The sequence below is a fragment of the Seriola aureovittata genome, chromosome 1, assembly GCF_021018895.1.
Source record: "Seriola aureovittata isolate HTS-2021-v1 ecotype China chromosome 1, ASM2101889v1, whole genome shotgun sequence".
NCBI classification, from domain to species: domain Eukaryota; kingdom Metazoa; phylum Chordata; class Actinopteri; order Carangiformes; family Carangidae; genus Seriola; species Seriola aureovittata.
In genome coordinates, this window is record NC_079364.1 from 33,654,800 (window position 1) to 33,672,235 (window position 17,436).

The 17,436-nt window shown below is 42.4% G+C and overlaps 2 protein-coding genes across 2 annotated transcripts; one reads left to right on the top strand and one right to left on the bottom strand.

Moving 5' to 3' along the window:
- Positions 1–956: 956 nt before the first annotated feature.
- On the bottom strand, positions 957–8,250 carry zgc:158785 (uncharacterized protein LOC791214 homolog). The gene is made up of 6 exons (XM_056377159.1): positions 8,170–8,250; positions 7,947–7,966; positions 7,802–7,853; positions 7,198–7,443; positions 4,260–4,466; positions 957–1,115 (listed from the first exon to the last, which is right to left on the bottom strand). The coding sequence occupies exons 1-6, from the start codon at positions 8,248–8,250 to the stop codon at positions 957–959; spliced, it is 765 nt and encodes a 254-aa protein (XP_056233134.1).
- A 7,385-nt stretch (positions 8,251–15,635) lies between these two features.
- Positions 15,636–17,190, top strand: gjd6 (gap junction protein delta 6). Its single transcript, XM_056380186.1, has one exon. It carries the CDS (start codon positions 15,636–15,638, stop codon positions 16,839–16,841), a length of 1,206 nt encoding a protein of 401 aa, XP_056236161.1. The 3' UTR covers positions 16,842–17,190.
- Positions 17,191–17,436: the final 246 nt, after the last annotated feature.

A 17,436-nucleotide genomic window follows, 5' to 3' on the forward strand; every position in this document is an offset into this window, starting at 1 on the left:
ACTCTTTACAACTGTGCTGAGCAGAGACGCTTCAGAGTGAACAACACGTCCTACCTACAACAGCAGAAGACAACATTAGGTTCCACTTCCTGTCACAAAGAACAGAAACCTGTGGATGCAGTGGACACAGACTCACCAACACTGGACAGCTGGTCTGATGGATCTGGATTTGTGCTGCGGGAGCAGATGGTAGGGTCAGAGTCTGAATCCATGGAGCCAACCTGCCTTGTGTCAACAGTCCAGGCTGGTGGTGTGATGGTGTGGAGAATGTTTTCTTCTTAATACCAATAAATAATGGTCTGAATGCCACAGTCTATCTGAGTATTGTTGCTGTACATGTTCATCCCTTCATGGCCACAGTTCATGTCACAAATTGGTTTCATCAACATGACAGTGAGTTCAGTGAACTTCAGCAGCCCCCCCAGTCTCCAGACCTGAATCCAGTAGAAAACCTTTGTGATGTGGTAGAAGAGGAGATTGGCAGCATGAATGTGCAGCTGACAAATCTGCAGAAATGATGTGATGTAGTCACGTCAACATGGACCAGAGTCTCAACATCTGGTGGGGATCCATGACCTGAATAACTGAGGAACTAACCTGTGTTATTGTGGTATTCCCAATAAAGTGCTCAGAGTATTAGAACAGAACCACAGATGAGTTGGTAATCTTGAGTTAATTCCATGTGGAGGAAGAATAACTGAATCTTAATAGATTAGTCCAGAACATGACATTTTCTGATTGTCAATGTGAATTACACATGTCCACAGTTGCCATAGTGATGTACTTGTTCCTGGCTCTAAGTTTCCACAATAAGTCTGGTAGGGGAAAAGGTTGCAGTGGCTGGTGTAACAGTCATCCAGCCCACCATCCCTGACTTCAACTCTGCTGCCGTGTCAGTGAGCTTTATGACTCCCTCTCCTTGTATCTGAGGTATGTTCAGTATTGTGGAATCTGGTCTACACCATGGTCTCTTTGTTGGTGGCTTTGCTGAGGGTGTTTATGGACAGGGTCTGTTGGTTATGTGTGGTCTGGCCAGACAGGGGAATCTGGAGGCGCACTCTCTGGTCGGTCTTCTTCCACGTCCTGAACAGATGCATGTGGTAGCGTACAGATACCTGAGAGACAAACCAACATACAGTTCAGTAAAGTTTCATACTTAAGACGTTACCAAGGCTGTGATTAGGGGTGTCGTGCTATTTGCTTAAGTACTGGGGCGCACCTATGCAGCATTACATTAGTTACATTACATTAGCATTACATTAGTCTGACAAACAAACAAATGTTAGACTGTCCTGAATAGTTTAGAAAGTCATATATTGCAACTCATTAATTTACACAAAGACTCAAGAATGAAATGCTAATTAAAAATTATTAGAAAAATAACTGAAAACAATTTGGCTTTTCTAATAGTAAAACACTGAAACTCAGCAAATTAAACTCATAGGCTAAAATGATAAACACAGGGTGAATGGTTGGTCTATTCAAACTAGTTAGTGCTAATATTTCATAAGTACTGCCAGAGGAGATCCAGTTCAACTGGTTTTGCCTTTGCTATCCTCTTTTTTTTTCTCCTCAGCTGATTGGTCGTGTCTCAGCCATGTCCTGACATATGGAGAGGGGTTCCAGAAGCGCAGTGGAGACCCTTGCAATTTCACAAACATGAGAGATGACACGACACACGTGAATCTGTGATCGGTTGGATGTTATTATCAAGTTCATGTGGCTGAAGTCCCTCTCGCATTCAGCTGTAATGCATGGTATCAATGAGGTACAATTCATCAGTGCCTTCAGTTCTGGTGGAACATGCACCCCACCACCCAATTCACTGTGTAGGCCTTTTGTTTGTTCAAGTGTACTCCATCTGTGGGTCAACAACATCATTGGCTGTGCAGGAACAGCCATTGATCACTCTTATGGTGATTATACAATTCTGGATGTTGCTTATTAGACTTGTCAAAAACTGTTTCTGATTGATGCCCATAACTTTGGCCTTGTCTATGTTGGCCTCAAGAGTTTTGGTATCTGGTGATTCTTTCATTCGTTCATTTGGACTTGTATGCTTCTCCTGATGAGTTTGTCCACGTATGTGATGGAGATATTGAACTTCTGTAAGCCATCATATATTTTCTTGTCACTGTGGGTTTTACATTCACTTGACATCCCTTGACAGAAGTGTGTGTTCCGAGCTTCAGTGCTGTTCCAAGCTGCGGCCACAGCGCAGAACGATCTGGCCACCCACCATGTATAAAGAACATGCCCTATTTCCACCAGGTCCACATATACAAAATGGGGATCGCTGCTTTTGCTGGACTCTCACCTCAAAAAAACTATCAATGTGCTTTTGTAACTTACGGTGGTGGACTTGTCAATTATTATAGAGATGTTCCCTTTTATCTCTTTTATGTGGCTGCAAATCCTTTTGCGCATCTCCCCAGCAACATGACTGATTATCCGTGCAGCAAAGTGCTTTGAAGTTTTCCTCTTTGGATTTGGAGAGGATTCGTTGCGCACCAATGTGCGCGCGTGATTGTTTGTGTTCAATTATTTTATTCGCAGCGATCGTAATTTTGCGCATTGCGGTTGTCACCTAAACTGGCAACACTAAAGGACTACCACTCTACTGACTAACACACCCCTTGTGATTTGAAGGTGGTCAGACCAGACACTTTTGTTTGGAAACTTCATTTCCAATCTTTGCTGTCAATCCAAGCCATGCTGTGTTTATTCCTCCACATTTCCTCGTTCCACAAAGCTGGGTAGGAAGCCCTCTCCACTTCTGCCTGTTTCTTCATCTCCACCTCTGCCTATCTCTCCATCTCCACCTCCGCCTGTCCCTTCATCTCCACTTCTGCCTGTTTCTTCATCTCCACCTCTGCCTATCCCTCCATCTCCACCTCCGCCTGTCTCTTCATGTTCATCTCCACCTCTGCCTGTCTCTTCAGCCTCATCTTCATCTCTCACTGATGTGTCCATTTTCTCTCTCCCATTCTTTCCCTTTGGGATCTTTGCCCTCTCTCTCTCTGATGGGCTCTCTCTCCCTTACTTATTCTCTGGTGTGAATTAGTAGCAAGTTGTCAAAGGATGAATGTCAGAGCCATAGATACATTTTTTTAGGCTTCCATATTTCCTCAAATAAAAATCAGAAGTCAAATACAATCTGGGTCTTGAACACGTGCTTGCACGAATTAATGAGGTTTGGTGCCAAATAATGGCCTGGAAAAAACAAGGGTGATAAACTCCTGATGGCTGTCAAATTATTTGCATAACAACTAAACATAATGTATATTTCCATCCCTTTAATTGAATAAATTCAACAATGTAATCATGCTATATTCAACAGTGGCACAGTGCCTGTAGAATGCATTTAAGTCTCAGCCAAACTGTATTACTAGTAACATACAAGCGCCATAAGTTGGCAGTAGCTAAGTTTCAAGTGCAACATCAAAACTTTGCAAGTCAGTGAGTTTTCCAAAACACATTCCTGCTAATGTTTAACAATGAGTCCTTCCTCAAAAGAAATTAAGGATTTCTGTGCTCTGAAACGTTTGAGGGCTTTTAATTTTAAATGGATACAGGAAGGGTTGTGTTTGTCTTGCATAACATAGTAACTTAAAAATGGAAAATGGGAGCAGTTGAGATAAATAAAGACTAGTCACTATTTGAGGGAATATGGTATTCATGTGTATGAATGAGAAAACAGCAACATTAATGTTACATTATAATGCTAATTTTAGTTAGCATTAACCTAGTAGAAGCCAATCATTAGCTATATTCACCATTTGCTAGCCCAAGGCATGGCCCTGGTCTAGCCAAGTTTTTAACACTGTTTATAACTACATCATCATAATATTTTAGTTAGCTTTTTAGCTCTTCCAAAAAGTGAAAGGACTACACCCATGGTTGTGATGACCACTGAGCAGAATCCATTCACTAATGAAGACGCCGAGATGTGGTTAAAAGCCTAGAAAAAGCTTGAGTGAACCTTGAGCTAAGATTATTTTTCAAACTACTGTGTCCCAGGTCAAGAATGAACTTTGGCTCTAAAAGTTAGTTTTAATTTTGTTTGTGACTTTTGCATTGAAAAAGGACTGATATAAAAAATGACAGTATACAGTAACAACTGTAATGTGATGATCCCACAGATAATTATCACCAACTGCACCTCTCTCCACTCATTGATTTGGTTTTACACATGGCTGGATTATACTTATGGTTAGGAAGGGTAAAATATGAACAAGCAGTATAGACCCTGAATGTACCATGGTCCAGAAGATGTATATGGTAAACAGAGCCAGAGTTAGGACCAGCAGCCCCAGGGCCTCCATGCCGTTGGTGTAGTAGAGGTCCATGGCTCCCTGGACACAGAGCCATCCTGACAGACTGGCCAGTGGTGTGATGAACAGGAAACATACTGCATCTCCACACAGAGTCCTCCTCTGTTGATGCATGGATGGAGAACACAACCACTGTGGGAGGACAAGGGTGAAAGCTTGTTACATAATAAAAGACAAGTTCAACCCAGGATATGACAGTGGGCTTGGTGTGGATATACTGACATGAATTTAACACGTGGGCTGAAAAATATAGTATTTGGCCAGAAGGTGGTGCTAAATGACTGGATCCTGTGAATGGTTGCATGTAAGTAGTAGTAGTATTACAAGTAGAATTGTAGTACTAGTAATAGTAATAGTGAAGAAGTAAATAGTATTAAAAACCCTACAGTATCTACTGTGGGGAGTGCAGAGAACAGGATAGCAACAAGATATTATATCATCATAATACAGATAAACATTAATATCAAACAGGTTCATCATTGGGATTTCAAAACTAGTCCCATCAATTATATGCAGTTTTTATATTTCTTTAACTTTAAGACTCTGTACCCTGAAATTTTACAAAGAAAAAGTAGCGATACCACAGAGTAGAAAGGCCTCTATTTGGGTGGCTCACCTGGTAAGGCTCAGTCCTTACCGCAGCAGCCATGGTTCATGTCATCCCCACTGTCTCTTCCCTGACTTTCCTGTCTCTCTCTCACTGTCACTGTCACAATACAGCCAAAAAATAACTTAAAAAGAGGAGGGCCTCTATTCAGAATTTTGCCAAAAGTAAAAATCACACTACTATAACTAGGGAGTGTGCGTGAAATTTTGAAGGAACCTATTTCTTAATGAGGTCTTTAAAATGATACCAAGTTCTGTTGTTCAGCTTTACTTTTCCTTGTGCACATACTGTGTGATATACAACACTGTGACAAGGCTGGTTCACTACAACTCCACTGAATCAGAGGTGATTTACTGTAGCTCTACTGTGCTACTGTTTTATTCCTAAAAACAAGCCAACAACAGTAATAGCACCAACATGTGAAGACGCCAAACACTTGAGCATGATACCTTATATAATGATATTTAGGCTACAGTATATTGCTATGCCTCACCTCATCTGTTTGCAGGCTCACTGAAACACAAGTACCGTAATATTTAAATATACAATATTACTATTCCTACACTACCTTATGACACTTTTGTGTGTGTGTGTGTGTGTGTATATATGTGTGTGTGTGTGTGTGTGTGTGTGTGTGTGTGTGTGTGTGTGTGTGTGTGTGTGTGTGTGTGTGTGTGTGTGTGTGTTCTTTGCAGAAAGTATTTATGATGGGTTAGACAAGAGGTTGAAGGGAAATCAGGGAAACTGGTGGGAAAAGTAATAGAAAGGGTCAAAAACCAAAAAAAGCCCAGCCCTACCCACTCATCACCTAGTTTTTTTTTTATTTAAAAGAACTCACATATAAATATGTTATTGAGCTTAAACAAACTGGAATCAGGCTTTAAAATAGTTTAAACGGTTTAATGTCAATTGCCCAAAGTTACTAAGATGTAATTCTTGAAAAGGTACATAGGTTTTACCTTGGTGTCTTCACTGTCAAATTATTCCCAAGCTTTAGTTCTCAGTTGGAGTTTGTTAGAATCACAGTTTTAGATCAATGTGGTACAACGGACTTGCAGCATGATTTTGTACAACAACCATGTATAAATGCACCATATCACCCAAAAGTGACAGTGAAAAAAAAGCCTAACTACCAAAAATGAAAACAGAGGACTGAGACTCGTCATTCCTAAACTGACCAAGCTGTTAATACAGTGACAGCTAAACTAAGTTTGACCGTTTTCTGATGGTTGCAAATATTATTAATGTGAATGGGTAATATCAATAATGGCTGTAAACAAGGAAACAGGATCACTTCAAAATTCATCACCCTCATTCTTCATCAACACCCAAAGGTCTCTCCATTATACTGTTTGCTAACAGTCAGAGGACCTGCACAACACCACAGGTGTTTTCAATTATTCAGATGAATTAGAGAACTGAGGTCAATATAAAAATAAATAAATGGAATTACCTGTGAGTTTAGAACAGACCCAAACTAATAGCTCCCACAGTCTCCAGACCAGGTAACAATCTATTCTCTACATTTCCAGCCAACACTATGCATGTGTAGTAATGCCTGATAGCAGGTTCATGCTGTTCAGTGTGAAGCTTAACCTGGTGGAGCACATGGTGCTTAATCAGCAGATTATGAGCTGTGACCACACATGCAACAGAAGAAGTTGAAGAGCAGCAGGGGGAGGAAACACCATCTAATCTGGCTCACAGGCTAAGTGGCTTTAGGGGTACAAGTGGTCCAGCTAACAGCAGCAGGTCCTCCAACGTGAAGGCAGCAACTCGCCAAGAGGCTCCTCCCACTGACTGTGACTTGCTGTCTCATTGAGAAAAGAAGAGCAGCGTGTGACTGCCTTCACTCACTGAGCAAGAGATGCTTCATTTTTACTTCTCATCAAGACTCACTTAGTTAGCTGTCAGTAGTGGTTTGTACTGCTAAGGACATTATCTCATCCAGTCAGTCAGGACTGTAACATTCATTCAGTCTCAAATATAATGTTTTCTTAAAAAAGTCTGTGACCTACAGCTGAGTTTGACATTTTCATAGGTGGTTAAAAAACACAATCAGCCACTGGACATGTCTGGCCTGAACAAGACTGCAAAGTCAACATTATTAAAAAGCTGTAATCCTCTATCTCCACCTGCTCAGTGGAATCAAAGCACACAGATAGTTTTGACAAATACTCTAAAACCTTTTAAGAATTGAATGCTGAGGAACAGTGTGTTGATAAATTGACAGTGTTGTGTGCTGCAAGGGTCTACCTCAGTCAGAGGTTTTGGCAGGCGCTCCAGTGCAAACTGGTGGTAGCAGAGTTCACAGTGGCTGCTGTTGGAGGTGGTGAGCCAGTGCTCCAGGCAGGCCTGGTGCACCATGGCCAGGCTCCCAGAGCAGTCACAGGGAGACAGCAGCTGCCCGGAGGACCCGTCCTCATGGCAGATCCTACAGAACGGCTCCTCAGTGCACAGACTGGCACACAAGAGACAAGAGTCATGTGAGAGGATAGTAGTCTACACCTGTATGTGGGGATGTCTGCTGGTGGTGTGAGTGGTTCTACATTGTGTGGAAGCTTTTCTCCTGTCATTGGCCACAAACAATGGCAACTGAACACTTAAAGGCCTCAAATGTTGCAAGACCACTCTATCAGGGGCCCATTGGTAAAAAGCTTTACTGTACCTTATGTACAGTAAAGCCATCATGCTTCTCTTATTTATTCATTGGCAGAGAAGTAACATGAAAAGCTCTTTCAAAGTCATTAGGGCCGCGACCACTTCTGTATACTTGCTAAATTTAAAATTCTGTTCCAGGTTATATTCTGTTTCAATTTGTTGAGATGACAAAAAAATCAAAAACATTACGCACACTAACTCTGAACCAGTCTGACGGTCCCTCATCCACCATTGATGGAGAAAAGTGAGGACTGTTTGCCATAAACTATAAAAACCTAAATAAACATGATCCATTCACACCTCAGAGTGTGGGAAAAGTTTGGCCTTGATATGTGGTCAAACACTTTGAATCATCTTGAGAACCATTAAAACAGAATACTGTCCCAGAGGTGTTTTGTATAGCGATGTCGTAAATCCTCCCATCACACTGTTCTAGTGGGGTAATAGAAAGCTGTTGAGTTACCTGTCTGCATGTTCCTCAGTGGGCATGTCTATGTGATGGTCCATCACTTCCTGGTTGCAGCTGTTGATTCCTGTTGAGACCTCCTCCAGCCTGTGTTTGGGCATTAATTTGACCTCCCCCACAGGGCTCAAAACCCACGGGCCGAGGGGTTCCTTTGCTGTCATGTCTGGTGTATGAGGGGCCATTCACTCATGTGAGGAGCATAACATCTGTTAGCATTCACAGAGACAGACAGGTACAACAGATACAGTTTTTCCTTTTATCATAGCATTCTTCATGCGTTATGGTCTGTGATCATAAAGACATCACATGAAAGATAACATTGTTATATTTACTGAACTGATGTAGAATTTTAAAACCAGCAAGACCAGGTCAAACCCTGGTATATGTCTGGACCACGTCTAGACACTGATTGAAGACATAGTTGAAAACTGTTGTGGAGCCACTGCAAACAACTGACATCATGGAGTCCTGTCTGTTTTCAGTCTAGTGTCAGCTGGTTTTAGTCTAGTATGAGCTGGTTTCAGTCTAGTGTCAGCTGTTTTCAGTCTAGTGTCAGCTGGTTTTATTCTAGTGTCAGCTGGTTTTAGTCTAGTATCAGCTGTTTTTCAGTCTAGTATCAGCTGGTTTTAGTCTAGTGTCAGCTGGTTTCAGTCTAGTATCAGCTGGTTTCAGTCTAGTATCAGCTGGTTTTAGTCGAGTATCAGCTGGTTTCAGTCTAGTGTTAGCTGGTTTTAGTCGAGTATCAGCTGGTTTCAGTCTAGTATCAGCTGGTTTCAGTCTAGTATCAGCTGGTTTTAGTCGAGTATCAGCTGGTTTCAGTCTAGTGTTAGCTGGTTTTAGTCGAGTATCAGCTGGTTTCAGTCTAGTATCAGCTGGTTTTAGTCGAGTATCAGCTGGTTTCAGTCTAGTGTCAGCTGGTTTTAGTCTAGTATCAGCTGGTTTTATTCTAGTATCAGCTGGTTTTATTCTAGTATCAGCTGGTTTCAGTCTAGTGTTAGCTGGTTTCAGTATACAAATAAATAGTAATGTTGCTCTTTTCTGTAGATAGGAAACTGTTAAAAGAAACTACATAATTTTATAGAGGGATATGTCAGTGTTGTATTTACAGCTTGGTCTACTGTATGCAAGCAGCCAAAAAAAAATTATGAATCCGTATCAATAAAAAAAGTTTTTGTTAAAGAGGGGAAACAATTTGACAATGCAGTAGAAAATTTGCAGCCTGTTTAAAGTAAAACAATCATGTTTATTTAAAAACTTAGTTTTAGTGACTTATCTTTGGCCAATTCAAGATATAAACGTCAAACGTCAAAAGTTAGATTTCCACTGAAAACATCTTAAAATATTTTTTACAGCACTGACAGATTCTAGTACTAAATTTAGACAAAAGTTACCAGATAAAATGTAGATTTCAACTGTTTCAACCTACAGATTTCATTTGCACCACAGCTCATTCTTGACTGGCTGAAATGTCACTGTTCTATTTAATTTCTAAATTAGGGTTAAAAAAAAAAAACAGGCTCAGGTGAACATACACCTCACCTCATTTGGAATAATATGCCTGATAACAACTGGTGTTTATCACAGACATATGAGCACAAGCAGTGACACATGAAACACAACACTGAACTGCTGCCACTTACACATAGGAGAGCTAATGACAGCTAAGCCAACAGGCTTCAAACAACAGCTTGTATAAAGTAATAAGTCAGTTTCCAACAGTCATCTTACCACCTGCTTGACATCCACAGTCACTCTGTGATGGTGTTTGCTCCCACTCAGTAAAAACCATCCCTGTCCCTGTGTGTCCGTCGGAGAGTGTGTGTGTGGCTCCTTCTCCTACTGAAGCCTGCCAGCAGATTACCGTGGTTGACGGATGGCAGTGAGAATAGTGAGGGATTAGACAGAGGGGAAAGTAAGGGCCAGGCCAGACAAATGGAAATCACATCAGGGTGAGTTACACCAAGCAGGAGCACCACCTCACCATATCCCCCCTTAATCCTGTTAGGGGGCTACTGGGCAGGCAGCGGAGCATGCCTTTAACTGGCCTCCCAGCTCCTATGCTAATGTGGGCTGGTGTGGGCTGGAGCTGCTTCCATGGAGGAGGAGGGACATGAGATTGTGTTGTTGTTGTTGTTGTTGTTGTTGTTGTTGTTGTTGTTGTTGTTGCATCCTCTAAAATTTGTTCACAGCCAAGACATCGATCCGACACAAATGACGAATAATAATCGAACATGAATTAAATAAGATCAACAACCTCTTACAAACTCAACTAATAATAAACTAACAATAAACTAAACTCAAACTAAAATATTTGCCTTGGAACTTTGGCTCTAGTTTCACAAAAAAAATTATTAGGAAGTAATATAAAAATTAAATATTTGTACTAAATTATGACTTTTTTCTTGTTCTTTGTTCCCCACTTTATAAGCATGGCATAGTTTCGGTTATTGTTATGATATTATCATTAGTAGTATATGATTATTGTTCTTTTTGTTGTATAACATAATACCATTCAAACAGCCACTAATATACAACACACGAAGCCTTACTTACTGTGGGTGTGTTGAGTGTCCTGAGTATGAGAAATATACAAAAGGTAAATTGTCATCTTTGACTCAAACTTGGTTTAAAATGCAAATCATGTGAACTTCTGCAGTCACAGGACGTGGTTGTTTTACTCCACAGTCACAGCAGGGGCGTGTCTGGGGTGGGCGCTGCCCACCCAGAGATAAGCCTTGCCCACCCAGAAGAATCATCTGCCTATGAAAACTCTGAAAAAATCTCTGTTATAGCTATTTTTTTGAGCATTCATAATTTTCTGTAATTTTGTCACTGGTCATCAAAAAATGCACTGCTTTCATATTGGCCATTTTGAAGGTGTGGGTGTGCTTAGTCAGTGGTCCTCCTTTACATTATCGCCAAACCACGACGGCTCAGTTTGCATGTTTTGCAAACTATGTGTTTCTTTTAAGTAACCAGCTCACTTTGGCTATTGGTTTAGTGATTAGCCAGCTAGCTAGCCAGTTCCTAGATAGCTATAGCTGATTGGTTGCTAGTCACTGGAGTTGGCTTGTTGGGTATAAAATATTTTTACAGAAGGCTAACATGATTAGTTTTATTTAGCTTCCCTGGTAAATCTTCCAGCATGGATAGGTGGCTCATTAAAAAATAGGCACCCACCTCAACCCCAGTGCATGCTGCCTCCACTGTCAAGCCCAACACATCTACCAACACCGAGCAAAGCGTTACTGCCTCAGTGTCAGGGCAGCAAACTTCCATCCCTCCAGCTCTGCCATGTCCGCTCCTGACTTAAATACGGATAGCCCATCCCAGCCCATTTTAAGTAACTATCCCAAGCCCCCATTTGGACAAACTGTGAGAAGCTTTCGTGCAGGCTGGTATCAGTCTCGACCATGGCTAGAATATTCTGTCTTGCCAGCATTTGCTTTGCCTATCGCAAATTTGGTGATTCCAATTCCGAACGAGAGGATATATTCACGAAACATGGATACACTAATTGGAAGAGAGCGCTTGAACGAGACGGTGGTTTCCTTAAACAAGCCTCTAGTATTCCTCACGTTAGAGCGATGTCTGCATGGCAGGAATACCAGTGTCACTGAGAGACCGATCCCAAACTCGCAGAAATTGAAAAAAATACAAAATAGTAAAAGAAAAAAAATATACAAATGAGAAATAATTTAAAAAAATATATTTAATTGATAATCACATCTATGAACTATTTTAGTTCATCATGCAAATGTTGATCATACAGGCACTGCTGCCTGACCCTGTGCATTCTATTCTATTGTAGCCTACTGAAGATCCAAACCAAAGTTTTCCTCTCTAGTTCATCATATAAATGCTCATCATAAAATCTAAATCTAAATTTGATTTATTTTTTTATTTTTGATTGGGCAATGGCCCCAGACACCCTACAAAAGTTGGATACTGTAATTGTATTCCTTTTGCCAGCTCCCTCACCCTGTTGTTGCCCACCCAAATAATCCAAATGCCCACCCAAAGATGACATCCCAGTAACACCTCTGAATCACATACACATTCAGTTTACCTCCAACAGAGAACAAACCTCTGACACTGCATCCTCAAACCCCGAGGACAAAGCAGGACAAAAATGAAAATAGTTATGCAGAATGATTATAGATAACACATATACCTTACTGCAATAATCATTTAGATCAAGACATCAGCTGTTTTTGGGTTAAGTACACTTACCAACATATTAAACAAAGTAAAACGTGTGTGTTTCTGTGAGTGTGAAATGTGTTCGAACAGAAACTCTTCCATTTATAGTTATAATCTGATCTTCACGTGAGCTAGTCCTGCTGAAAAACAACTCTTGAGCAGAAAGGAGACAGAGGACTCTTTTTGACTCTCTCTCTCTCTCTCTCTCTCTCTCTCTCTCTCTCCCTCTCCCTCTCTCTTCTAATCCTGTCTGTTATTCATTCCCAGGCTGCTCCTGACAAAGCCCAGGGGGAATGCACAACATAGGGAATTCCTTCATGAACAGACTTAGAGGATGGATAATTCCTTTGACAGCTGCAGGACAGCAGCTAACGGGGCCCCAGATATGCTGGATAAAAACACATATACACAGGGCCCCATCAGGCCACGCTGGAGAAAAGCCACTTCCTGTCCTGTCTGCCTCTGGCTGCAGGTCTGGGTCTGCTGATGTTGTGTCTGGGCTTTAGTCAAGGTGTATTTGCAATCAGTGGAACCTTCAGCCCCAACTCCTCCCCATTTGCTTTGTTACTGTAGATGGGCTGGGGGCCCTCTCTAATCCTGCTTAGGGCAGGAGCAAGGGGCCACTCTCCAGTCTATCGATCCCTCGCTTCATCAGGTCCCATAATCAGTGTCGGAGCCAGACAGTTTTCATAGGGGTGTGACCTGTTTACAGGCCAGTTCTCACTTTGGACTGGCTCAGGAATTGAAACAGGTCTGGAGCCGATCAGAGGTGATGATGATGTTTACAATAGTCAGAAAGTGTATATCTAAAACAAATTATGGATATACAGGCAATAAGAAAGAGAAACTGCCATTTAATTTAATTTATCATTATTCTCATTATCATTTCTTTCTTTTTTTGTAGCGTTCCTCCATTTATCCTTTTATATTTGTGTCAGACTAAGTCATATATAACCTTGATTAATCCAGTGTTAATCTACCAACTCATGTACCACAACAATCTAACATTAAAGTTGCTTAAAAAAAATGCTGCGCCATTTTCCAGTGACAGCGGTTAAAATATGTAAATCCAGCATGTGGCTCAGTCTGAACTGATAGCAGACAAAAGCACTGTAGGAGGCTGTCTGCTTCATGCTTCGCCCGTACACCCTCATCATCATCATACTACAACACTTGATCTGAGGAGAGGTATCAGGTCTTTGTATGAGTGAAAATAAGATCTAAAGGGCTTCAGTATCTAAAGTCAAAAGTGTTTATAGCTGTTCTGAATGGTCTTCTATCATAACCTCCTCTGGCTGCATCCCGCTGCCTCTCTCTGTCCAGGAGAAGACAGGAACATGAGACACAAGTGTCCAGGTGCTGCTGAACTCCATTATCCTAATGTCTTCGCCAACTCCACACAGGGCAATGTTTATGAGGAGTTGCCATGTTTGTGTTTCCTGTTGTAGATAGGCTATTTTTATATAGAGTGAAAGAGTGAGCTACAATATGGAAACCCTCAGACAGACTGTCTAAAGTCCAACTGGAGCGTATAGGTAGCTCTGTCTAGAGTGAAATGATTCAAACATCCCAGAATTTCAAATAATCTCTTTTGCTTACCTATAATATACATAATAAAACATCAGGCAGCTGATTTCAGATTTAAATGTCTCAATGTTGCTCAAACATAATTTGACATCTGTGAACTTTATCATTGTACGTGAAAATAAAGCAGAAGTCAAACATGGAGGACATCTGAAGATTGTCATCTCTGATATGACCAATGGCCTTCAGTCATAATTTGCTAAAATGTCTGATTACTGTGTTTGTGAATGCCATTTATCATTTCATTAGAAAAATCGTAATAATAGTTCTTACATCATAATGATACGGCTGTAGGTGAGTTAGTAAAAAAATAAGTGTGGGTGAAAGTTTGTTGGGGATGGTTTAAAGAAAATTTGGTGTTTAAGGGTGTGGGGGAGGGGGCCTGCCTTGACCAGTTGGGTCGAGGGGAGGAAGAGGGGGTGGGGAAGGAGAGAGAGAGAGAGAAAGAGAGAGAGAGACCATGACAGCATCATGATATACATGATTCATATATGATATACTGTTGTGATGATGACATAGTGTAAATACTAATAGTAACACCCATAGGTAATGGTATAATTAAAAATAATAATAAAAATAAAAATAACAAAAACAACAGTAGTAATAATAATATCAATGAATGTTGTAGTGTCAGATCTGTATCCTGCAGCTCCACAATCAGAGACACCTGCTGGATGAGAGCGAGCGAGACAGAAACACAACTAGGGGAGAGAGATAATACAAGTCAGTCACTGTGTTTGTGTCAGCCTGTTTAAGCAACTTCTCAGGGGTTTCAGACGCTGTGAGACGATACAACAGGAGCTTTATCCAAAGCAAACTGAGGCCTTAAAAATATTAATATTTAAATGCCATTTTTATCAAATGCTTCACCAAATGTTTCTGTTGATGTCATAAATAGAAAGTGGGAAGAGAGAAGCTCAGAGGGGCTTTGCCAGGACTGTTTGAAGTAAGGAAAGGGGTCAGTGAGTGTTTTATCTGGGGGACAGCACGATTTGATGCTAATAGACCTTTCAAGGGTCTTTTTTTAAAACACAGATAAGAGGATTGGCAAGTGGCTGGAGAGGAGCAGTCAAAACAAGCCAGGAAACCTCATCAGACACCAGACTGCCGTCTTTCCAGACGTCTAAAATATATTTCTTCATGACTTTTGCTCAGTCTTGTGTCTGCACCTGATGTCTTTTTGTGTATAACAATGTCCAAGTGTTGTGGAGGATCTGAGAGAGCATGCCGTTTGTTTCTGGACATCATCTAAAATATGTGTCTCCATTAAAGGAAGAACCCCATCAGCTTTCAGAGGACTAATCATTGAAGAATGCTCTATCAGTCAGCACTATCAGCAGCTCCTCTGGTAGAAGAGGGGGGATGTCTCTCCGTTTTAAAATGGATCCTAAAGACAAAGGAGAAGTGAATGCGCCAAGTGACTCATGTCAAGTGGACATCCTTATCTAGGAAAGATGGGATGGCTCTCTCTTGCAATGGCTCCACTGCTCTCAAGGCAGGGCTGGCAAACACACAGGCAGAGAGGAGGTCTGCTGCAGGGTTCAGTCAGGGCAGGAAGGTGCTCTGATTTCAGAAGATCCTTCTGATTGAGAACTGAGAAGCAGTCCCTAGAGCCAAGAAAAGCAGAACAGAGAGTGGTGTAGATTAGGTGGGACAGTGGTCAGGTCTCCTGCAGGTGGGTGGGAGCTCAGGAGGAGAAGTGGTGGATTGGTCCAGAGCAGACTGCTCTACTCCAGGCAGCTTGTCCCTTCCTCAAGGCAGGCAGCAGCCACAGGCCACCATGACGGAGTGGACCCTGCTCAAACGTCTCCTGGATGCTGTCCATCAGCACTCCACTATGATTGGTCGCCTGTGGCTCACAGTCATGGTCATCTTCCGGCTGCTCATTGTGGCTGTGGCAACCGAGGACGTGTACACCGATGAGCAGGAGATGTTCGTGTGCAACACCCTGCAGCCGGGATGCTCCACTGTCTGCTACGACGCTTTTGCACCCATCTCACAACCTCGCTTCTGGGTGTTCCACATTATCAGCGTCTCCACGCCGTCGCTCTGCTTCATCATATACACATGGCACAATTTGTCCAAGCTACCCCACAACACCACCCAGAGGCTGGGGCAAGGACCTGGAGATATGGCAGGGCAGGGAGGCCCAGATGTGGGGCGTGACAGTGGACGGGAGGCGTATGATCAGAGCTACGACTCAGACAGCTGCTCCATCCGCTCCCACAAGCATTTAGGTCACAGCCTGGCAGATGTGCTGGAGGGCATCACCACCCAGAGCCTCCAGAGGGGAGACCCCAAGAACATCGTGTCCTTGAGCCAGGCCCGAGTTTGCCCCTTCAGGGAGGGGAGTGCAGAGGGTCATGTGGTCTCTGGAGGGGTTCTGTCTAAATGTTACATTTTCCATGTGTGTTTACGTGCTGTTCTGGAGGTGGGCTTCGTCCTGGCCCAGTGGAAGCTGTTTGGCTTCCAGGTGCCTGTTCATTTCCTGTGCACCTCTGCCCCCTGCAGCCAGCCGGTGGACTGCTACGTGTCCAGGCCCACGGAGAAGACCATCTTCTTGTGCTTCATGTTTTGTGTTGGGGTTTTCTGTATCTTTCTGAACCTGCTAGAACTCAACCACTTGGGCTGGAAGAAGGTCCGCCTGGCTGTGAGGTTGAAGGAGAGGTCGTCCTGGGGAGGTTGCCCGGGTATGAGGGGGGGGTATGAAACGTTCCCTCCGGACAGCCCCTCTCTCACATCCTCGTTAGGCTTCAGGGACGTGACCAGCACCACCTCTTTGCCCACTTTGGACCTGGTGGTGGGTCACCAGCCGGACTGGACTTGTGCTGTGAACTGTGGCAGCATGAGGGAGCCTGAGGAGGTGACAGGGACCAAACTACAGCAACCAAAGAGACAGGACTCCCATAAAGGAGAGAGGCATCCTCTGAACAGTAAGAAGGAGATCAGAGGCTCCAAGCAGAGGAGTGCTCAGGTCTGGATATAGTCTCTGACCCAGGGGAAGCATGTTGTTGCCATTGTTTGTCTTGACCACATTACATGACACATTACAAAGTCTTTTGAAAACAGTTCCATTAATCAGGATAATCCACAGACTGTGCTGTCAACAGTTCTGCTGCGCTCAGAAGAATGTGTGTTAACCAGGACTGGAAACATATGATACGGGTGATTTTTTTTTTTTTTTACGTGAACCGCAAAGTAAATGAATTCTTTCACTTCCAGTTTACTGGTGTGGGGACAGAAATTTCCAAACCAAAAACTATGTGCATAGTTAGACACAAAAACAGATGAGGGAGGAAATACTCTCACTTATCACATTGTTTAGGTCTGCTCAGCTAAACCTGACGCAGTCCAGTCCAACTGCCCTCATCGTGAATCTAAAGTAGTAAATCCCTCATGATGGTCATCATGTTCAGGGTTTATTCAGACTCTATAAGAGAAGTGTGCTGATTAAAATGTATGGTCATTATGGTGTTGTTGGATTGTATGGTATTATACCAACACACTAATTTCTAATATTTTGTCCAGATCATTTGTACATGTGAGGGTAGACTGGGCTGTCCACTGGTTAAGCTGGTTTC